This window comes from Pavona decussata, unplaced genomic scaffold (genome assembly GCF_977016875.1).
Source record: "Pavona decussata unplaced genomic scaffold, jaPavDecu1.1 SCAFFOLD_21, whole genome shotgun sequence".
Lineage (NCBI taxonomy): Eukaryota > Metazoa > Cnidaria > Anthozoa > Scleractinia > Agariciidae > Pavona > Pavona decussata.
Window position 1 is genome coordinate 2,513,429 of NW_028145444.1, and position 24,901 is coordinate 2,538,329.

The 24,901-nt window shown below is 37.2% G+C and overlaps 1 protein-coding gene across 5 annotated transcripts in view; it reads right to left on the reverse strand.

Annotated features, from left to right (window-relative positions):
• LOC146486208 (uncharacterized) overlaps positions 1 to 22,207 on the reverse strand; it is a 38,529-nt gene extending 16,322 nt beyond the window's left edge. The window contains exons 1-3 of one of the 5 annotated variants that reach the window (XM_085099255.1): positions 22,064 to 22,207; positions 20,767 to 20,845; positions 1,733 to 1,824 (exon numbers count right to left, since the gene is read on the reverse strand). In XM_085099255.1, the coding sequence (XP_084955381.1) occupies positions 1,733 to 1,805 (73 nt within the window). In that variant the 5' untranslated portion in view covers positions 1,806 to 1,824; positions 20,767 to 20,845; positions 22,064 to 22,207. Of the gene's footprint in view, positions 1 to 1,732; positions 1,825 to 13,898; positions 14,014 to 17,831; positions 18,018 to 20,766; positions 20,919 to 22,063 lie in introns of those variants that run through there. The other 4 variants (XM_085099272.1, XM_085099246.1, XM_085099264.1 and 1 more) reach the window with 4 other exon arrangements.
• Between the last annotated feature and the right edge of the window lie 2,694 nt (positions 22,208 to 24,901).

The window sequence follows — 24,901 nt, forward strand, 5'->3', positions numbered from 1 at the left end:
CTATCACCACAGTGCTATAAAACTGTAGATTAGTGCCTCTGGCCAGAGACAGAGTAGGTTGGTATGGATTGAAACTTGAAAAATGTTAGGCTAATGTTTTTCAAGTTCTCGCAATTTTGTTTACAAAATGCGCTAGTGACAGATCACGAGTTGTTCCTTTCAAGAATTGAGTTGATTTCTTTCCTCTCGTCATTCTAGAATTATTTGGTAGCTGATTGAAGGTCTTATTTCATCATTTTTAACAAGAGATATCAAAATCCCCATGATACTTCCCCTTTAAATGACCAATAAAATGGTTTAATTTATTTTCCTCCATGCAATCGACAAAAGATATACAGCAGTATACACCATCTTTTGGAGCAAAGAGATACATTTTACAGACATTCTAAAATGTCTAAGAATATGCATAAATCTACCAGCCAGAAGATTTATAATAAAGGAACAAACGGCTGTTTTCGGCCCTCATATACATTATTCCCAGAAAAACCTGGGGTCTTGGTTACGGGAACGGCTTCATATTATACACCTTAAATTGTCCTTAGTGGTTTCTTACTGTTGCGGTCTAATAGCACAACAATTATTTCAATCTACAGGAGCCCAAATAAAGTTAATCAAATTCTCTCGTATTTATTTCTGTGTCTCAATTATTTATTACAAATAAGATGGCTTGTACCAGTGAAAATAATTTTCGCAGTTATGGAACGTAAATGTGAAAACTCCCGAACATTAGAATTCTCTATCCGTTTAAGTCAATTTATTTTATATGTATATTATCACAAAAGGGATAATTTTGCAGTGAGTTAAAAAAATAAATGAAAACCGCAAAAATCTCATTCACTGTATATTTATTTTCGCTAAATGAAAATAGCTTAAATATTTGATTTATACACAATTTCTTCTGTAAACGAGCAATAGAAACGGAGCATAAGTGACTGAGCAAGGGATATGCATATGTATACGCTGGACTGTTTGAAACAAAAGCAGTTCAGTCTTTGCTCATGAATAAAGTTCCATGTTAAATTCTTGTTGATGTAGTTTTTGTAATGAAATAGTACTAGTTACTGCTGTCATGGCGAAGAGTGCCGGAAAAGTGATGAAGAACTTTCCTTCTTTAAATTGATGTCAAACTGAGAGAAGTTTATGCAAACGACACTACCATCAAGAAAAGAAAAAAATAACCAGATTACTCTTTATCAAAGCCTAAGCTTTTCCTTGCTCAAGGACTTGCCGGAGTATTCAATTTACCACCAATTATTTATCAGAGATACGCGAACCTCAGACCTTTTACTTGCGGTAATCGTCATAATACACGGCCTATCCTTATCAAAATATAAACCGTGGCGTCTAGCGGATGGTAAATTTTCAAGGCCTTTTCCTGCATGCGTTATCAGTTGCGGAATATGTAATTATATTACATGCACGGGGGGCCTCAAGTTGAAAATAAGTTACATTAATTTATAACGGTATACGATGGTTACTTTCTTCAGTTTTTCCCCAACAAATAAGAAATACTGATATATCAACCCCGTAAAGAATCGCCATTTTCTTTACTATTAAATATTATTTAAAGACTATTTGACGAAACGGGCAAAAAACGTTTATAATGATCGCATGGCGTTGTACGTTATAAGTTTTTTAACATACATGCTAATGAAAGAACTGTTTCACTTCACAGGTTAGAAGTCAGTGGAAAGATTGTCCTACTGGCTAGATTCATGACTCGTCTACTTACGCTTCTCTGTCCGTGTATTTGTGATCCAAAGAGAGAGCAGCACAACTCCAAAAAGCTCGTGGATGCCTAGCATATTGCCCAGCAAATCTCTCCTGAAAGTCAAAGGCGACGAATTTAATCGTTACAAACATCTGCCACGGCTATGCTAGCGATAAATATCATTGAATATTTATGTATAGGAGTCTGTGGCAGTTAAGGACAACAGATTGTGTGGAAGGCGGATTTAAGTAGGTTCATATGTGGATTGGTGACAACTGCGTTGAACAAATGTTTTGTCTAATTTTTTGAGTGAAACTATCTATGAATCTATGGCCTCCTGCTAATTCAAAGACCTAGCCTTTTTTAAAAAGTGGAAATCAAGTCAATTAACTTTCTTTTCACAGCATAAAAGAATCGTACAAGGAAAGAATAACGGTTTGGAGTCTTGGTGGAGTTTTTGCTCGCTTTGTGAAATCATTACACTGCCGTGGCTGTTCTGGTGACCGAGGGATGACTTTACTATGTCGAAGATGGACCGATGGCATGACTGCACTAAACCAACGATTAGTTCTTAAAATAAATACAGTAGGATAAAATTAAGATAACAGCAGTGAATACCATTTCCCAGAATATATAATTTCAGATATCGGCTCTTAATGCACCGGCTAAAAGGATAAAAATTTAAAAATAATGATTTAATGAAAGAAAATATGTATTCGCCCACACACTGATGTGTCAGATTCTAACTTTTGATAATGTACGTATCTGATTATTTCTTGCAATTCGGTAATTTTCAATACAAGGTAAAAAGCATGTTACAAATTGTCACTGAAGGTTGGCGGTCATTTGATGTCATTTTCATTGGCCAAGAAAGGAGCGAATAAAACCTGGGGGAGCCCCCCTCAGGCGGATGGCATAACGGGCAATAATGCATGGCCAATTGCCCAAATAATAAAGAGTTAGCCTTGAAGAAAAGATTTACGGTGAGAGTGAAATTTTGAGGACAATCTTTCACCTAAGGGCATTTTCATCCGATATGCCAGCAAGCCGGAAAGGAGTTTATTAATTATATAATCCTCTCGTTAATTCTGGAAATGCGCGGGCTTTAGTGTGGAAAACACAAATTAGTTAGTGATGGTCAAGGCATGATTGCCGGTAAATAGTTTACCCCATTTTATCATACTGTAATTAATTGGAATAGTTAAGATCTAAATTTTTTTTTCTCGTTGATAAAATCGGGCGACAGATATCAAATCAGACGACTGTTATCGTAAGAATCACCGTCTAACTTTGTACCACGTGACGTCTTTTGTCCAATGAGAAAGCGCGGCAATTAATCAGGACGTTAGGTATGTGCCGTCCCAAGATGCATCACTTTTGAACTATTTTGGTCTAAAATTGGATATCATTTTGGTAATCAAAAATGTACTGTATTTATTTAATTTTTTTTCAAACGAAAAAGAGAGGAAAATAGTAATGTTCATATGGTGTCATAGCTGAGAATAGGAGTAAAAATAACTGAAAGCTGAGAAATTGTTTAGATGTTAAATGAAAGCTGTTATACTGTGCTAACATCGTTGGCTTGTAACTGTCTCTAAATTTATATTTTAAAACATATTGACAAAATTTGGACCGCACCAGAAGTAATAATTTCTCAAAATTTTTCCTTTCATGCAGTAGCAGGTGTTTAACTAACGGTCTTTGTTATTGTCGATTAATATATTCAAGACGCAAGAAGCGCTTTAAAAAACATATAAAACGCTGCCTTATTGAACAGCAATGTTGAAAATAATTATCGCAAAGTTGAAAATTGAGGAGATCTTTTTTTGTAAGAAGAGGGTGTTACAGAAAGTGCCATTTCAAGCCGGCATAATTCACTTTGTGTTACTATTTTGAATTCAAGTGATCTGGATCAATCTAATGTCACAAGCTACTGAAAAGCGATTAAAAGGAAAACTCACAGCTTCATAACTTTTAAATTCTTTGTTTTTAAGGACAGCAGGCAAGCTGCCGAGGACAAAAAAGAAATATAATAAATCGTGTACAGACTAAATAGACTGGAATTATTATTAACGTACTTGTGAAAAATAAAAAATTTGAATCTGAATACTATTTCCAAGCCGAAATTAAAAATAATCGCAGTTTCGCTAAAACTGAATTCCATACCTGAACTTAGGATGCTAAATCAAGGCATCAGGTAAGAAATTGCAACCGGGACGCGCGGTGGGTTAATTCTTCAAATCTTGAAGCCAGCGAGTAAGGTAGCTCACGGTTTACACCAAATACAGCTGATTAACGCCACTAATTAACAATGTCTTTAGAATACAATACTGGTAAATTAGTAGCTGTCAACATTTGACTTAGTGTCTAAACTGGGTTGACTTGGTCAGTTGCGAACAACTCGAATTTATCACTTCATGATCACCTACTTATTCTAAACTAGCGAGTACTTGAATTTTGCGGAATGGTTGTAGCTATTGAAGCTGGAGACGTTCCACGGTTCGGAGCATGTGCATGAATCAAAATGTTTTTTCGCCCTTGCCGGCTATGACTCAAATCCATTTAATTTGATTCATTGTTTATGAACCATACGGAAACGAGTAGATGACTCGGGTGGCAAATTTGCTGTGGGAAATTTGTTGATAATTTTTCAGGTGATTGCATTATTTCGCATGCAAATACCTGTAAAATCATCAACCGTTGGACAAAGTCCTTCGGGTCCGTGACATCGGATAAATTCAATATCGGCAGTGTCTGCGTGTTAAAATCCACTGACATTTTCTGTGAATTTTGGTCATCCGTCATTTTGTTTGGACTAATTTATTGTAGTATGTGATTACTGAAGTACACGTGAGTGGGATTTTTAAAGCCATAAAATTGATAAGAAAGAGAAAAAAGTGTTTAGATTCATGCACATGTGCCGAAACGAGAAACCCTCCCTTTAAAGAAATGAAAGTATACACGTGACCATTTTAAACGTTTTACTGTAGAACGGCCTGAAAAACTTCAGTGTAGACAAAACTATGTAAATAAACAGGTTAGAGCAGTTTGCATTTTTCGAGCATTGAAGGCTATTTAGAACTGTTCTCTGTGTCTCAACCTTTACAGAAAGAAAATTGCTGTAAAATTTCAAAAACTGACGGCCATTGAATCTCACCTAACTGTCATATAATGGAATCGTACGTCTCCGATGTAGCTAAAGTGTCTCGAATTTTTTCTTAATTTTCTTCTTTTGAATGCTTCTTTTTATATAAATTGTTGTTACTATTTCTATAACTTGAACAAAGCTTTGGTGGATGGATTTCATTCTAAAGGGCGATTTAGACGGTACGATTTTGCCTACGATTTGTCGCATGCGACACGCATACGCCATGCCTACAACACGAATCGTGTCGTGTAAATCAACCTACAACATCCTTGCGACAGACGCACACAACAAGAAAAATGTCGTAGGATTTTAAAACATGTTTTAAAATCCTACGACAATCGTAGGTAAAGGCAATGTTGAGTGGCGAGAGTTGTGTACGATTTTTACATGACGCAAGCAGCGCGCGCTCTAGAAATCGCATGCGACAAATCGTAGGCAAAATCGTACCGTCTAAATCGCCCTTAAGACGGAGGGTCTAGATGGAGGTACATATACCTCGATAACATTTAACACTTTAAGTTTTAGTTCGCAACATAAAACAGTTAAACAGTTCTAACAATAATAATAATAATAATAATAATAATAATAATAATAATAATAATAATAATAATAATAATAATAATAATAATAATAATCATAATAATAATAATGATAATAACAATGACAATGACAATGACAATGACAATAACAATAACAATAACAATAACAATAACAATAACAATAACAATAACAACAACAATAACAATAACAATAACAATAACAATAACAATAATAATAATAATAATAATAATAATAATAATAATAAAATAATGAGAACTCTTTATTAACATATTTCAAGCAAATTGCTATTCAGAAGTTAAAAGTAGAAAAAAGAACTATTAAAAACTATTTACAATTCATTTCAATGAAAAAAGACAACTTTCAAGCCGATTTTTTTTAAAGAGAAAAAAAATGTTATACAGTTACTATGCTATTCTTATTAAAAAAAATCAATAATATGTACAAAGTTAAAATTCTTAAAAAAAGGGAACAAAAACCAACATCAAATGGAAGGCTACCAAGAAAAATAAGAAAAACTAAGAAATAATAATAATAATAATAATAATAATAATAATAATAATAATAATAATAATAATAATAATAATAATAATAATAATAATGGCTCCAAAAGGGTCGGCATGACAACAGAAATGTAGGCCGTCGTTTCTCAGTTGATATGGCCGTAAATAACTAGCTTAGTTTCATGTCATACTGATATCCACAAAGTCAAGTCATTACCGATTGTTACATCTTTGGTTAAGTTTTGTTTTTCTCGTTTTTTCTTTATTTGTCTATCAATTATCAGCAGAAACCGATATAATTCTCAACAAAAATGAATGGTTGTTTTTCCTTCCTTGCTAAATTTACATCTACCACGAATTTTTCACGGCCAATTTTCGTTCTGCCCTCAAAGATAAGAGCTCTTTCCAGGTATATTGCAACGCTTCAACCTGGTTAAGGCGTCAAATCTCGGTTCGTTTTGAGACTCCGTGATTTTCGCATAGCAGAGAAGTAATTACAAATGAACGGTTAAATGGCTATTTTTCTTAAAAACAACCCTCCAAACACTTGACAGTATTTTTCCTGGAAACATTTAACATTAAAATATTGGCAAATTTAACGTAACAGCAAATACTAAAAATTAACGACAAATAGCTTCAAACCGAGTAAACCCTAACCAGATCCTCGAAGAAGAATGGACCAAGATTTATGGATATTAGACGAGCCCGGTGAAGATTTATCCCGCGTTTGTTGGATATGAGATGATTATAGCCAACTCGGCGCTACACGCCTCGTTGCCAGTCGTTAGATATCTGTCATCTCATATCCAACAAGCGCTCGTGGAATAATTGTTAATTATTAACGAGTCTGCGAAGAATGCGAGTTGTGTAGTTGCGAGTTGCGAGTTGCGAGTTGCGAGTTACAAACAGACAAAACAAAGATATTTCTCATCCTAGTCAAGGTAAGATAATAAGTTAGGGATCGCAAAGACTTTAAAAAAGAACATTTCGGGAAAAATAAGCAATAACCCTGGGTGGGCACTCTTTTTCTGGAGCTCAGTTTTAATATCTGCCTAGTTACACCCAGAGGGTTACATGTTTGAGTAAAAGAAGTGTTAGTGACCTATGCATTGCTTTATAAAGCTAAGACAATGGTAAAAAATGGACGGATCCGATTTTTTTCGTACCTTTTTGAGGGTAAAAATAAGTAACAGCCCACGGCCAAAAAAATAGGCCACTCTTAGGGGGTTGTTTTCAGAATTTCACACGAGCATTTGCGTCACTTTTATGCATGGGAATACCCAAGGCTCTAAATTTATTTAGCAAAGAAATCCACCACGAAACACTATACCAGCTGATAAATAAAAGAAGCATCGTTGCTGAAAGACTAAACAAAAAAGGGGGTGGTAATCAAGTTTGGGGGTATTTTCCGAGTTGCCAATAACAAAACCTGAATATAACGGAACTGCCCGCTATCCACAAATGATACAAGCGATATAAGTGCAAGGGGTTTGCAAACATAAGAGTAAAGGTTTCCTTATGATGGCTACCGATCTTGACGGATCAGTCGCAGTGATCATATTGAAGCCTGGCTATACAAATGTCTGTATTCTTTCCATCTCAGACGATCGCTCTCGATACCTAAAATACTGTTTTCAGCAATGGAGTGATCATTGCCGATCATATGGAGCGGCCAGCCGTAATGCATCCCCGGAAACCCAGTAATGTAACATGTCGATGTCGGTAATTATTTGAAAAACAGAACTAACGTGAAATTTTGTTGGCTACGATTTATTTTCTGAACTATCGATTATCAGCATTGATTATTAGTATCATTTTTATAAATTGGCACTCTTAGAAAAGTTTCCCTCGATTTTGCTTTTTTTCCGGCGAAGTTTTCCTCCTGAGTTTTTTCCCTTTACACCTTTACGTCCTTGCTATCCCTAACTTTTATATAACGTTATCTTCACTAGAAATTTTCATTTTCTAGTTTTGGCAACTCGCAACTGCAACTCACAACTCGCAACTGCAACTCTCAACTCGCAACTCGCAACTCCACAACTCGCAAATTACCCAGTCCCATTATTAACAAGGTATATCGTCTGTAGTCTTTGTAAAGGACTTAAAATACAACAAAACCTCAGTCAGCTGACTGCCCCGGGCTTAATGCAAATCGATAAAGGTGGATTAATTGACATGTTCTTGAATCATGGACTGAATTCGCGAAGAGGCTTAAAAAATTATCATCACTGCATGGTGAAATAATTACATTAAACTAGTAGGTAGAATAATACAAGTTGTTTTTAAACAAACCAAAACACTCAAACTTAAAGTAAGGTAAAGTTAACTCACGTGAAAATTGAAAACTGTCGCCATATCATTTTTCAGCATTTGCAACGTGCAGTTGTTTACAGCAAAACTAAAGCAATAAAAAATAATATCTCCACCGTTTTATCCCTAAAATACACACTCAAACACTTGTACCTTGTGTTCCGGTATAAATCCACAGATCTTAAGCGCCTCTTATCGGCCGGAACGGTAGCGCGGTCGATTTGATTTGAGAGACTGACAAGCAGGCATGCTGTACAATTTTTAATTAAACGCGCCCGAAGGTTTATACTTAGTGAGCAACTATCTAATAAAAAAGCTATATTTTAATTTTCTAATATTATTTTGAAAATTCATACAATAAAAACATCTAAGAAATATCAACAAAGTCGACTTGTATTAAATTTCAGAGTGCTTGCCAATCACCCGAAAAGACATTTTGAATTACCGCCTTTCAACAGGAGGAAAGCAGGGGAAATAAAACATTTAATTTATCTTCACGTCCGAAGTTTGAGTGAAAGTTTAACTGTTTAAGGCTGGTTTTCTTGTGTAAATATTTTGAAATAATGTTTTGAGCAAATGAAATTCAACCGTTTGACAACGGGCCCTATAACGCTATAATATTAAAAATTGACCGACTTCCAAGGAAGACGATGGACAAGGATTGTGGGTAAACGATCTGAAGAAATCCGGGTTTCTCGGTTGCAGTAATCGGGAGTCGAATGGTGTCAGTGAAGGCTGTGTTTATTTACAGAGGAAACTTCTTACCGTCATTTAAAAGAAAAATATATAAATGCTGGTTTTACAAAGAAGTCCAGTTTGTCAGTTTTTTAGCTAAGATTTCCTTATTCATGTGACTCAGCTTGTTGATATTGTAAGGAGAGAGTGATTCTTGTTCAATCTTAAAATATTCTACATTACTTCACTTATTGTTTTGCTTGAAGTCACTAAAATCATGTCTTGTGTGCCGCGGAAATATGATATGGCCCTTTCGTTTTTGAATTAAAAGTTGACGAAAATAACGGACGGGAAGCAAACACTTCCTGCAATAAAACTGTAGGCTTAACTTAAATAACTAAATTAAAAAAAGAATGCCGAAGGAAAAATCGGTGTAACTTCATGTATATTTGTAATTTGAGTTCGCCTTTTTGTTAAAACATCCTTTCTTGATCAATAAGTTACAACGTTCAAACTAATTATTACAGTTTTATAGCCTAAGGGGAAAATAGACCTATATACGTAGTGACAATCACGTAACTTTAAAAGACTTTAGAAACGTTTGTTTAGGGTTATACCATTCTTTTATAAATTTGGTGAGTAGATTGTTGACTCCAGATTAAAAAGTGTCCGGTTGAAAGTCACACAAATTAAATAGAGCGTTGGGAAATAAAAGTTATCGTTCGTGGATTCAGCGTTTTGTTGACAACTGAAAGTGCTCGTGCTGAGGCTATATATTGCTCTGCCCAAAAGGATATGATTTTTTTTGAGACGTTTTATTTTAATATAAGTATGTTTTGACGACTGCTCTTAAACAGGATATGGATATTTTAATATCGTATTGGCCCCAGTTGTTCAAAGGCAGGATAACTTTATCCGCTGGATAGGCAATCTTCAGCGTCTAAAATATACTTCACGTTAAATGTTGTCCAAGGTTTTCGTACACTCCCCAACTAAGCTGTGGTTAGAGTGTGCATATTAGCTTGTTTACGACGAAATACTGAAATCTTTGCACAGATTGAAACTGTCGGATAGTGACTTATCCACTGGATAAAGTTATCCGGCCTTTGAACAACTTGGGCTTGGTCTTGAAGGAGGAAATATGTTAGGCTTTGCTCGAAAATAGAGAATGAAAATCATGTCGTTTAATACAGGTTTGTTCTCGGGAGCTGTCGAGTGTAGAGTCGTCAAAACTTGCAGTGAAACGATTATGGATCATTTTGAGTGAAGAAGCTGTTCATTAGACTGATGAGAATAGATCTTTAAGATAACGAGAATTTACGGAGGATCATTGTGTGCGGCGAACAATTATTATTTTCTATTATTCTTCACAACTATTTGCCAATCTGGATTCGAGAGGGTTATTGTAGAAATAGAAGCACCATCCGGCCCCTTTAAAAGAACCGTAAAATTCTCAATATAAAATATAACCCCCTCCCCCCCTCAGTTCAAGTTCCCACCAGATATAAGCCCTGAATGCAACATCAGCCACCACAAAACTACCTCGAATAATAAGCCATACATGAAAAAAAAAAGGTTTTTGAATAAATAAAAGCACAGGCGTTATATTTGAAGTTTTACCGTTTACGGTGCAACTGATAGCTTAAGATCGAGTGCTTTTCTAGCCTAAAATTATACCCTGTGTTATGTGGAAAGGGTAAATAAAAATTAATCATGAATAACAACAACAGCTAAAGGCTGGTTTCCATATGATCGCGGATCGCAGATCGCAATAAGGTCTGCGATCATATGGAAACACTTCTGCGATCGTCTGCGATCCTGCGATCGTGATCGCAGACGATCGCAGAAGATAGAACCATGTTTTATCTAAAGGCTAGTTTCCATATAATCGCAGTCAATCGCAGGCGATCGCAGATCGCAAACAATCGCAGACGATCGCAAAAAAGGCTGAACATTTCCATATAATTGCATCGATCGCAGAGCCGACCGTAGCCATACGTTTTGGTGAGCGGAAATGTCAAATATACACTAGCCTCCCACGCAGACGTTCTTAGGGGTTCGTCACGCGTTCCTGCCCCACGTGGGGTTCGTGGGGCAGGAACGCGTACCGAACGGCTAAATATACACGCGCGTGTAGGCTGAAAAGCAAACAACATCGCGAACGAGGAAGAACAGAAATTTTGCCGCAAGCAAATTTACTTCTTCTTTTTGTCATGAAGCGAGTCTTCGTCAGCTCTAAAACCGTCGAAAACATCGGTTTTGGATTCGATAACGACCGTGCGCAGTTCTTATGTTGCGAAATTTGGCCTCCGCTTCCCCGGCCGATAAATAAAACTTCTGCCCGATTTTGTCCCAACAGTTGGCCTTTTTGTTCTTGTCTTTAAAATCTTTTCTGCTGCGATTGTAAACACATTCATAACGAGCAACTTCCTCCATAAATTCCTCGAAATGACAACGAAATGATTGTCGCTACGTAGACCGTTCCTACCATCAAACACACGAGCGTTGAATCGTGGGAGAGAACCCGAAAGATTATGGGATGCGTTTCGATCGCGGATCGCAAAACTTTGATTTCCATATGATCGCACAATGGCAATTGATCGCAGGGGATCGCAAACGATCGCAGGAGATAGAACATGGTTCTATCTTCTGCGATCGTCTGCGATCACGATCGCAGGATCGCAGGCGATCGCAGAAGTATGTTTCCATATGATCGCAGACGATCGCAGACCTTATTGCGATCTGCGATCTGCGATCCGCGATCATATGGAGAGCAGCCTTTATGTTCTATCTTCTGCGATCGTCTGCGATCGTCTGCGATCATGATCGCAGGATCGCAGACGATCGCAGAAGTATGTTTCCATATGATCGCAGACGATCGCAGACCTTATTGCGATCTGCGATCTGCGATCCGCGATCATATGGAAACCAGCCTTAAGGTCTGCGATCGTCTGCGATCTGCGATCGTATGGAAACCAGCCTTAAATCATTGAGCCCCTCCTAAGTTTCAGAGTTAAACGGCCTTGAGCTACGTAAATTGGTTTTAAATTCTGAGTATAGCTGTGGGTAGCATATTTATTCGATTATTCGCCCACCCCCACACCCTCACAACAAAGAGCATTTCTGTACTAACCCTGTTTGAAGTAAGAGGAGCATCAGTTGTGTTCCAAAATTGGTTTTAGATACGGTAGTCAATGAACTTTTATAATGTTTAGGACTTGTTTATGTTAGCTTTTGCACTTTGTTTTGACTGGTTGAAGCGAAATAAACTTGTTATCCCTTGTTTTGTTATTCTCTAAAAATGTCCTCGCTTGCTGAAAATGTTGGGAAAAAATGAAGCACCTACTCTCGAATAAGGGCCCACCCTCATGGGACCAAAATTAAATAAGCACCCAGGGCGGTTAATCAAATAAATACGGTATTTATACCGGTAAATGACGGCTTTTGAGCATGCGCAAGACTGACTACTGTTCATTTCCAAGATGTTTCTAAGGTTTGCTGGCAGTATCTTTGGACGAAATCCTAGTAGTCATTCATATAGTGATTCAAACAGTACTTTTCTGTGTTGCTCTTTTGTTTGTTATACTGCAAAAGATGGTCCTGTAATGTTGGTTCCTATTCTGATGTTGTCAATGTCATTTTTATTTCATGATTTCCATAATTTACTTCCTGCTTTAAGCTTGATTTATTTATTTTGTTAGGGAGATACTAGTGCGCGTGTTTTTGTCTCTGTTGTGTTTGTTCTCTCTTTTTTCTGTGTTTTCCGGCCACAATATTGTAATTTATTTCATGTATTAAACTGGCTTCCTTGTTCTTTAACTCTCAAGTTATTTTAGGGAGCCAATACCCCTTTTTCTATTTCGTTGTATGTTTTTTGTCATTTCAGCTGTAGTGCTCTGTAGGGGTAGAATAAAGTTGTTGTTGTTGTTGTTAAAAGGGTGAGTTTGTGGCTGAAATCCGGCAGAACATCGTGACCATTAAAGTGAAACCTTTGCTACGCTGTTTTTTCAACTGCCACAAACAGGTTTTTTTTTTTTAGATTCTGTTAGGGTGCTCTTGGAAACTGCTAAACCAATCTATGCGGCCTTCTCACTAATGTCACTGATTCACTTCGTTTGGCGATGTTTTTTGCTTTAAACTTGATATTTTCCGCCGTCTATTTGAACACGACAGATCACCAAAGACTGACTTTAATTTATTTTTGAGTTTTTTGTTTATCACAGCCAGTATGAGATTTTAAGATAGATACTGATTATAATTCGAAAAAAGTGACAAAGCAAGAAATCTATGTTATCATCTACGAGGAGTCAGTCCCCTGTGAGCTATGACGGATGTTAGATCGATTGTGGACAGAATTCACTAGAAATTTCCTAATATTGTGGTTTTTTTTGGGACACATACCCCGAAATAACCCGCAAATTAATTGATGACGGTCGTCCCTCAACTTCATTTCTCAAAACAACTTTTAATTGTCTGGTTCGATTACGGACAGAATTCACTAGGAGGCTATTTTCTCAGTATGATATACCCTGGATATGACATTTTTAATAAGCAATCAGTTAAAACCGTACCTTCAAATTATGAAATGGTGAATTTGCATGCCCATAGGACCAAATTGGAATCTATAAATACTATTCTATTTGAATATAGTTTTACTTTACAAGTTGGAAACCTATTCGCCAGTACAGCTCAAAGCTTTCGGAATAATTCTTCAATGCGCTCTGCACCAACAAACTTTTCGAGACACCGCAAAACAGGAACAGAACTTGAATAAAGAAGAAAATGTTTGTATCGCGCAGTGGGATTAAAAGAGATCCCAACAGAAAACGGATGTATTGTTCCTCATTCAGACCCTTACTGAATACTGCAAGAAAGTACGGTATAGTTAAAACCCAATACCATAACAAAATCAATGCTTTACAAAGCTTTTCCATGCGTTAACACATCTAGGTTTGCAAAACAAACTAATTTAAACGGAAAAACAGTGCATTACCTTCTACTACGCTCATGCCGACGTCCACGAGTTTGCTTTTTCAAAACATGCATCTTCGCTCGGTGAAAGGTAAACGGTTTGATTTTCACGCTTTGAAAGAGGTTAAAAGTTTGAACGGCTCTACAGATGCACAGGAAACGGATTGCAGTGAACGTCAATGACGTTTACTTTTAATCTGTCTACTTATTATAATATTTACACTAAGTAATAAAACGAATGCTCTTTTGATGTCTGTTTTGACCTGCCAGCAATTCCCAGGGCCCATCCGGCGTCAAGTTAATATAGGCTTAGCATTCATTTAAAAAACAGAAAGAAACCTGGATTATCTCATTAAAAAAGTAGTTCATCGAAGGGAGAATGTTTCATAAAACAACCACGTTGCCGAAAAATATTTGCCGAGTAAAGCCCCGTGAGAACTTAAGGTGTAACATCAAGGGTTTATAAACATATGTGAGGAAAGCTATTGAAAAGTGTGAAAAACGCAGCTGAATTGAAATAAATGAACTTTTAAGTTGTTTACTGCGGATGGACAATACCCGCCGAATAGTTGAAAGTGTTGACATATCTCTAAATTATGAATCCAGACCAACTAAACATCAAATGTATAGATTTAACATACGCGGCGGTACGCTTTGCTTTTTTTCGTGTGACCAAAACAAACAAAATAAATAATTAATCCAGTAAGAGAACGGAAAACTGCCTTTCTTGTTAGATTTTTGAACGAATCGTGACTATTTTAATTCGTTTGCGCTTGCTTAGATTGCGTTTATTCATTTTTAATGACTTTTTTGATGCCCAGTCTAAAACACTTCATCTCCAGCGTAGTTACAAAACAATAGAGTCGCCCCTCCCCCCGCCCCTCTCTTGTTAGGACCTGATTACGTGGGACCGGTTCGACTTTGTACCGGATGCTTGCTACTGTTTCTGTACATGAACGAAAGCGGTCTGAAAAATCATCATAGACCGGTTTGACTCGTTTAGGGAGCTGAACAGGCACGAATGACTCAAGCCGGTTCGACTTCAAATCGGTCTCCAGCAGGATTATCGTCCACGGTTGTTGCTTGGACTTGACTCCATAACAGTGCTTCCTTCTGTTTAGATGAAACTGGTTTGAAAACCTTCTCTCCTCTCGTTTTGACTGTTTTTTTTTAAACAGCCTTTCCCTGTAGGGAAGATGTTTCTTCGCATAAGAAATCAGAAATCTGTTCCGTTTCTCTCGCTTTTAATTTAGCTGTTTTCCGCTTATGAGGAACAGCATCCCATTTAACACTATATGACGCAATGCCGTAAGCAACTGAATTTAAAAATAAATAAATAAATAGATGTCGACCATCCACTCACTATATTCAACATTTGGTTGCATGTTAAACATTCCTTGCCCGTCTGAAATCGTACCGATCCTTTCAGACCGGTCTCGTGTAAAGTTGCTTATCGGTTAGTGTCCATTTTATTAAAGGAAAAGCGCCTTATCTCTCTTTTCTCCGTCGCCTAGCTACGGCTCTGTTGCGTCCATTAAATCGGGCATAAAACCGACGGGTATTGACTCAGTATTTCATTTTTCTCTTCTTATCTCAAACGAAATTGAGTGTGTTTGTGACCGTTCATTACTTTCGTGCGGTGAAAACGGAAATGTCATCTTCTGTCGGCAACAGTTACAGAAATGTCTAGAAATAAAGGCAACTATTTGCACTTGGCTGACAAATAGACCCCACGCGAAACATCAATTAACTCCAGAAAATGAAAGTCTTTTTTTCTCGTACCGCTGTGCTTTTGAAGTAGTATTGCTTACTTATCGTTCAATTTTCACCTTTTAATTATTGAAGAAAATGTTATGATTTATCACCAAGGTAGCGCTGTAACCGTCATTCCTTTCACTCACCGCTAATAGGCCGAATTACGTTGGACAATACATCACGCAGAAACAATTGTAAAATGTCAGTCGAGAATCCGTAAAAATAAAAGTATTGCTCCCTGGCTTTCATGTGAATGATCACGCTTTATCAACAGGATCAGAATTTAGAACCCGTCGAACAGCATAATACATAGCACCTCACACGACGAAAGTACCACTCAGCAACTTTGATTTGATTTCATCCAGAGCACAGATTCAAAACCTCCTTTTATTTAAAGCCACCTCGTACAAGCATAACACTTAATTAATCGGCTCAAACTTCTCAATTGCACAGTATAATAAACAGCGGCACGGGAAGGCACTGCTTCAGTAGCTTTCATTTGAATGGTCACACTTTAGGATTTCATCTACAGATTCAAAACTTAGAACCACCTTATACAGCATAATAAACAGCACCACAGGAAAGTATTGCTTCAGTAGCTTTCATTTGATCATGAATGGTCACACTTAAGGATTTCTTCCGAGGAATGTCATGAATTATAGTAAAAACAACAACAACAACAACACAACAACAACAAAGTTTGATTGTTTTAACAAAGGTGTTTTGTGAAAGATATTAAGTTTGTCAAGATGGGCATCGGAGCACTAAGTTCAATTTACTTGCTTAAATAAGTCCCAATCTTTGTGTTCCCTTTATTTAATTCAGAAAAACTCAGTTGAATTGAAGTATACCATGCCGCTAATGAACGACTTGGAAACGGTATGGATTAGATTGCTAACGAAGGAGAACGACCAATCCAAGTGAAAAGGCAAACTAGCCTTGGAGTAAGACTTTCCCGAGACTGCTAACAAACGGCTTGGCGTAGGTTTGTAGATGTTAATAGTGTGCCCTTTGTTTGTCTTTAACCAGTCCAGACTGCACCAATGGAAATCCATTGATCTGGAACAATTCTAATGGTATTTGATTACTCCTAGCGCTTTACATAATACTAAATTGAAGTCTGTAATTGAGAACAGGGAACTGAGATTGTAAACCGCCCAAAACGAGTTTGAGTTTGCTCCTAAAAGCCCACGAACCTCATGCAGTTATTTCTTGTTTTGCAGCCGACGTTTTTTTTTTTTGGTATACCCGTGAAGCTCAAATTTAGCAGGTTGCAACAGTGTGGCAAAACAGCATAAAATGTTAAAGTGTGGTTACTCTAGTGAAAGCTCTTGACGTTCCTGTGGTGCTGTTTATGATGATCAATGCTCCACAAGATGAACTTTTGAGTCTGTAGATAAAATGTTCAATTAATTACAACTTTTCTGCAAGCCGAAAAGCCATTGAGCAACACTTTTAAGAAACGCTGTTTTCATGTTATGAGTCCTGAAATTAAATTGGGTGGCCTTTCAAATGAAAGCCGGGAGCTCTATTATCTGGACTGTTATCAAAATATCAGAAAGTTGCTTTTTAGAGTCATTACTCTTGGTCAGCGTTGACGATGATCATTTCGATTGTGTACGCTGACCACCCTGATCATGAAGAGCTGTGTATCGAGGAAGCCGACTTCAGTCGGTTATTAAATATAATTATCAGTAATCAATAGCGAAATTATGTTCTAGTGCATAGCTGTTTCGTAAATGTAATTGCCATAAATAGAAAAATTATATATGTTCTAGTGAGCTGCTTCGAATGAGCGAAATGCAAATTCAGAACTAAATAAACGGTTTCAAAATTTACATTTTAGTTCTAATGAGTGTGTGCATTTTATTTCTTCGAATTTCCTTTCGCTCAGAGCGGCCGTCCGTTAAGTAAACGTGGTCAGTTTAATTTTTTTTACATGACTTTGGTTTGTCATCCTAAAGTGATTTCAAAATGTTATATATAGTGGTGTACAGGCTAACATTCAAGATGATCCCAAACTGCCATTGCGCGTTAAAATGATTGCTTTTTCTTCAAAGCAAACCGGGACGATGGAAATTATTTTATCGGGCGCAAATCCATTAAAAAACAAAGATGAGTAAGATTGCCAAAGTACTGAGCCCGTTAAAACAAAGGCCTGCATATGTACAACAAACAAACAAGATGGAATTGACTGTACCTTTTGTCTCGATATTCCAGTTGATCACCGTTCAAACTGTGTAAGTAAAATGCAATCTTCTGATATTGTTTTGAGGTATCCAGTCAACGATTTTAAGAAGCATTTATCTCAAATGAAGTTAGACCTTCCGACTTATCTCTTCCCGAATAAAATGTCGGATAAATCTAAACTCGGCTAAGTTTCAACTCAAAGTTAATTGTCTTCCGCCGAATACTGAACCGACACAAATGTCAGACTAATATTGTCACCGGACAATTATATCTATACTTTGTATTAAATCAATCACTATCCGCATGGTGCTAATGCATTTTTCACAGAGATCATTGGGACGGCGTTCACTCCTCTGTTGTTCTGTTTATATTCTTCTATAATTAACGTTTTATAATCACGAGGCACTTGCGCAATGTATCACTGACAAAAAGTGAATCAACCTTCCCTGGCAAAGCTTAAAATCGGCTTTTAAACTTTATATAGTTAGTTTGGAGATCGATTTTAAATTTCCATAATTAACTTATCATAATTTGCGAGCCGGAGTGTTTTCATTTAAATCTCTGAGCCGGCTTGTTAAGTTTGATCGCCCAATCGCAGCCCATGCTTTTTGTTTTTATAACCCATATGGTCATCTTTTTATAGCAGTGAAAAAGAAAAAAAAAACTTTGAAGTTTGTTCGTGCTGTTATTAAATTAGTCTTGCGGCGGTAATTTTGTTTACTTCCCGGCAGGATTGATCACCTATATTTTGAATTTGTAAGCCAAATGACTATGATCACAAAAGGACTAATGTAGAGGTCTAATAACCTGCTAACAAGAAGGTTATCAGACTGAATTTTTACATGCGGTGTCTCTTTAACTAAAATTAATTGCAGCAGATTGCCCACTTAATATCCGGCCTTGCTTCTCGATAAATTTACACAAAATAGACACAAATGAAAGGCTATAGACTTCAAAATCGGATCATTGTATTACGTGCTGTCTTTGTACCGGGGCTGAAGCCATCTCGAGATAACTTGGAAACGATCGATGGTCTGGAGATGAGGTTGGCATTTTATGCGCTACTGCGCATGTCTCATAAGCCGTCTCACTGCCGGTGACTATCTTCTTGCCGAAGATTGGTCGGCTACACCCGACTAGTAGCGAACACTCGAAAACAACACGAACCTTAAATCGGAATCAAGAAAGCATTACTAACCTCTATCTTCTTCCAAGAGCCCGTGCGTGGGAAAGCGCCCCATGTTTCCGTAATCTATCTCGAGATTTTTGATCGAAATACAGTCGAACCTGTATATAACGGCCACCCTCGGGACTTGAGTAACTGGCCGCTTAATACAGGTGGCCGCTTAATACAGGATCACTAAAAATACTCACTGGGCGTGGTCTAATGTTGATTTTAATGGCGTATCATACAAAAACACTTCATGCAAGGAAACAATAGGACAATCAACACTCTTTCAAGTGATCAATACTTTAAACAAAGTTCAGCGCCAAATTGTAACTTAACGGTATAATATACGTAACATTGTCTAAAAGTACTTTACAATAAATTGTCCTCTACTCTCCTACAGTATACAGTGCTCTATTTCTATGACGTACACTTCACAACAAAATATCTCATTCCGTCATTTCACAGTTGTTACGCTCAATGTTCAATGTCACATGGCTGAGAAACAAGTTAATGAAAGAGGAATTTCTTGCTAAAGAGTGAAGCATATTCAAACCAAACTTTTTTTTAGCGTTCGTGATATAGTACTGCACTTCAGCACATTGTGGACATCTGAAAAGCGTTAACTACATTAAACGGCCGAATATCAGGTTACAGTAGCTTTGTACATGTTATTTCTTTATAGTGATGCTGGATCGCATTTTAAACACAATAAAATACCGCATAAAATAACATATGGCTTAGTTTCCATTCAAGGGTGGCTGCTTAATACAGGTAAAAATAACAAAGAAAGACAAACATAGGACTGCTACAGGGTGGCCGCGGCCGCTTAACAGAGGTGGCCGCCTAATACAGGTAACAAATACAACGTTTGTATGAGCAAACAATCGGGACTTTAAAAACTGGCCGCTTAATAGAGGGTGGCCTCTTAATACAGGGCCGTTATATACAGGTTCGACTGTATGAAACGTTGGATTTTGTCACGGATCAGGTTTCACGCCCAAATTTTCAGCTCAAAACAGGTACGGAAAAAGGTGATTGGGAGTCCGATGCATAAAAAAGAAACTTTCATCTCATGTGAACGTACGTCATCAGATCAATAAAGTGACTCAGTGTCGAATAGCCGAAAAAAAGAAATAAAAAATACAGACACATGTTTCAGTATGAGGAGTTCAGTGGAAACAAGACTCAATGCTCTCCACCACAGCAAAATTCCTCATTAAAATTCAATCAGCAACACATACTGCACAGCCATTAAGCCGCACAGAATGTGGAGATTTAGGAAACCAGGAAAAAATTGCCAGCACTTTTTGCCCGGTCGTCAGAATCACCATTTTGCTTTCGCGGCCGTATTTCCGCTTTGCTGCAAACCGACTAAACCAACTACGAATTAGAATTTAATATCTGTCAGCCGGTATCCAAGAAAATTATGACAATAGAAAGGTGCTGTATTGTCTTTTGTCGAGAAAACTAAAACAGCATAAATCAGAGGCGCTTCTTTACGACGTTGCAGCTGAACATTCGCAGAAAGTGTTCCCTTGCACGAAAATGATTTTCATTCCGAACGTGAATATTCAGACATCGAAATAAAGCTGAATTTATCATGAAACAAATAAATAAATAAAAAAATCGAGCGCTTTCAGCCTTTGTCACGAGAGTAGATAAATAGACTTGAGATATACAAAGATTATATCGCTTGGTGTTGGTAGAATAAGCTTCTGTACGTTCCTGGTACTTCTGAAGTAATAAAGAAGGAATAAAAGAAAAAAAAACTTACCAGCACTTTGGATCGATTCCTGGCGCTGAAGGCTTTCTTTTTACAGTTGCTTTAGATTCTGTGCAAACTGAGAACTGATCTGCAAGCGAAGGGTATTATTGAGTCGAGTTTCAATGTAAACTGAGTGTCATCTACTTCTACTGACAATTGTGCTGTTACAGGATGACATTGTCTTGCCATGCACATATAATTTCTTCCGTTTTTAAATCTCATCAGTTTCTCAGTGCATGAAGGTTTAAAATTGCTTTTGACTGGTTATCGCTTTAGTTTGTCTTATTTCAAAGTTTTATAGTCTAACGCGAAATAATACAGAAATCTGATGTCGTAACGTCCGATGAGAAAGAGAAAGAAAAATGCACAATCAATTAATTTAAAACCCTGACAAGAAAATGTTGCTGTTTGAAGCAAAGATTACTTTTCTTGTCGGTCGCTACACTTACTTTGGAGATAGAATGTCTGTTCTCATTAATAAAACAAATTTGTTTCCACGACAAATTTTTCAATATTCCTGCTCTATTGAGAGAAAGATTTAATCAGCTGTCGAGTGCCTCGACAAAAGCAATCCTCGACTGTGTTTTGCTAAAAAATACAACGCAGTCGAGTCCTCTGAATGCGAACTTTATTGATTTCTATCTTCAAACCAGAAGCCAGTGGAAATAAAAAGCCTAAACAGTCTTGTTTTTTAAAGGTACATTAATTTGTATTGTTTTTTCGTTTTTATGCTGATCGCAAAAATGAAAGAGTTTAATAATCTTATAGAAACGCAGCAGACAGACCATTATTTACTAATGCAACAGAGTTTGGAGTAAAATTAACTCGTTTCTGTCATTACGCGGTGTATATCAGTATACACTGCACCGACATACATTACACAGTAGAACGATCATCAATTTATGTAATACGTCAAGATTACAAGGCTTTAAAAGGGCGTTGATTATGCTTAGATTCGTTTCTTAGAGAGGCTGCGGAACGCAAGTCAGTTTTATTTTTTTCGCCTCCTCAGTATACATCATACACTTGACGAGCAACGGTGTTATGATTCGCAATGTTACGAAAATATGGCCTGCAAATTGTCGCTGTACGGTGTTGCAGAACATTGTTGAAGAACTAAATGAATAAATAAATATATATCTAAATAAATAAATGTCTCAATAACCCATAGGATATCCTGAGAAATAAAACAGAACTATTAAAAATTACGAATAAACTGAAATAATATAAAATATGCTGAATTTTTGGAAGCAACTTTCACTGATTTATAATAGCCGAATTTGTAAACAAGGACTCTAGTACATACCTTATAATGCTTGAATTATTGTTGACAATCGGTTTCAAATCATTGTTATTTATTTTCAGAATTTTTACTGCGAAACAGCTCACTTTACGTGACTTTATCCTCGATCCAACTGCATTTCGTTCGTTAGCACAAAGCAGGAGCAGAAAACAGCGATGGTCGATAGATAACCTACGTCATGGAAGTTGAATTCATTTTAAAAATAATGATGGTTTCCGAAATGATTTCTTTCTTATTACTGAATTGCTATGATAAACGCGTCTACAAGATCAAAACGAACCAATTGGAGAAGGGAGTCGTGAACTAAGTGCAAAACGAAATCACTGTTATGGAAGCAAGAGGGAATTTAAAAGGACATTAATATCCTTCAGCTGACAAAGGTTTGCAGCTGGGACAATAAACGGATCAAATAGGCTTTGAAATCGAATATTTATTTATTTCAAATATGAAGACGAAAAGAAATAAATACGTTAGTTTTCATGTTGCCTTATTACGAAAAAAAAAAAAAAAGAAAAGAAAAGAAACAGCTTTACTTTGATATGACAGGAATGAGACGGATAGCAAATATTACTAGCATCGATCAGTTTGTGGTCCTTCAAGCGGCCAATATATCAATGCTTAATTACAGAGGGGACCGTTTGTACCTCATTTAGTCAAGAAACCACAAGTAAGTAACAAATTACTCTTTTAATTTAACATTAACAAATACGATCTATTGCCAATTCCTTTCTGTTGGTTGTTATAGCAACAGTGGCCGTCAGCCGTTATTATCAATCAAATTACAATAAAATTTCGGTTTTGAAACTCGGAGCCCGATTTATAAGCTTTTCCTCATTTAGGTATAAAAGAGAAAATGCAATCAAAATGTTTTCGTTAGAAGCCCCATTAAACCTGATTGATCTTGTTTCCAAAACTACCGGCCTTGCATGCTGTACGCATTCAAAAATTAATTTTGTTTTAGTAACTCATTATTTCACCCAGTGGAATCAGGTGTTAGATTTGTAGAAGGGATCCTTCTATTTGCGTTGCTAGGCAAGAAAAGTGTTGTCATGGCAATATATTCCTACCTCTTAGGAATATAATTTAAAATAGACAAGCTCTTAACGGAAGCGCATTAGAAAAAAACCTTGGCGTCTTCACTTTCCACATCATCTGATTTTAATTTTATATACTTTTGTACGTGAAAGTTTGAATTTCTAGCTGCAAAACTACTGCAAACCAATTTCCCAGAACTAAGAGTCATTTGAAGGGACCGGTCCGGACATTTGCGTTTTAAGCCAAGATAGCTTGGACAGTTCCATCTATTAACTGGCAACATCTTAAAGTTTAATAAGTCGCAGAAAATGCTATAGAGTGGAATCTCATCTTTCGAATTTCCTAGCTAGTGTTCGGCTTTCTGAAAAATCCTAGCTGCCTTATTTTGCGGCCGATAGTTCCTCGCCTTCAAAACAAAAGGAATCGTTAACCATTTTTCACGTGTTTCAAAACTTCAGGGTAAATTTCGTCGGTCGGAGAAAACTATTGTTTTTTTTCACGAAAAATTAGTTTTACTAATGTCTGGTTGCCTGATATTACGAATAATTAATTTTATAGACATTTAAATTTTAAGCAATCCAAAAACGCGTGAAGACCGTTTTTTATACTACAGTGGAACCTCGGGATTTAACTAAGTGCCAAGGGACAAGGGAAAATGGCTCGTTATATGGAGGATTCGTTTTATCGAGGTTCTGTTCCATATAGATTTTAAAAGGCCGGGCTGGAGAATATTTAACAATTATTCCACGAGGGCGCGTTGGATATGAGATGATAGATAGCCAACGAGGCGCGTAGCGCCGAGTTGGCTATAATCATCTCATATCCAACAAGCGCTAGTGGAATAATTGTTTTGTTAAAAACAATCAAGTAATACTGTATTGATAGTCATTGGTTATTTCCTTTTCAAGAGCAACCAGAAAACAATTTATGGTGCTACTTTTCGGGCATGGTATAATGGCTCATATACCATGGCCGCTAAGCCAATCAAAACCCTGGCATTACAATGGTCCAGTTTTTAAATAGAGGAATTAGTTATATAGAAGCTCGTTTCGTCGAGGTTCCACTGTATTGGCGCATCCGTCTGGGGCAAACTCTGGCCGGCAAACTTCTGCAGTGTGTCTGGTTATGCCTCTCGTAGTTAGTCTCAGTAAAAAGACGGGCAAGTAACAAATGTTTCTGAGACTGTCACCGGTAGAACAGTATTTAGGACATTGTTTCCGGTTACGCTCACCTTTTTGGGCTCTGGGTCCGACTTCCGATTTCCATTGGGTTCCCAGGGTCCCTCAGTAAACTAAGACACTCGTGCTTTTTACTATCGGATTTTTTGGAGTCTCGGACGTAATACTGTTTTTACCGCTCGCTTCCAGGACCATCAATGTCATTTTCCGCTTTTTTTTTTTTTTTTTTACTGTGTCATCTTCTAGACTGTTCGCAGTCCCCTAGTTTTCCGTGGGATTTTCAAGACTCGTACGTTTCGGTAGAACTTCCGCCATCAGTTTGTAAAGGCGAGCGCAACCTGGGGAGGGTGTCTAGTCAGGATACGTTGAGTGGAGGAGGAGCGCCGCCTTCCCACCCCCGCTCCCCTCAGTAGTTTAGACACTCTCCCCAGGTTGCCTTCGCCGTTAACTGAACCAAAATGGCGGGAGTTTGATCGAAGCGTACGCGACTGTGAACAGTCTGGTAATCTTCCTTCATCCTTTTGTTTCGTTTGTTACGTTGAATCAACCTTTTTGTACCTTTTTTCACCACTTACAGTTTTCACCGAACGACACGGATCATAACATGCAATTAAAAGTTGAAAATCAT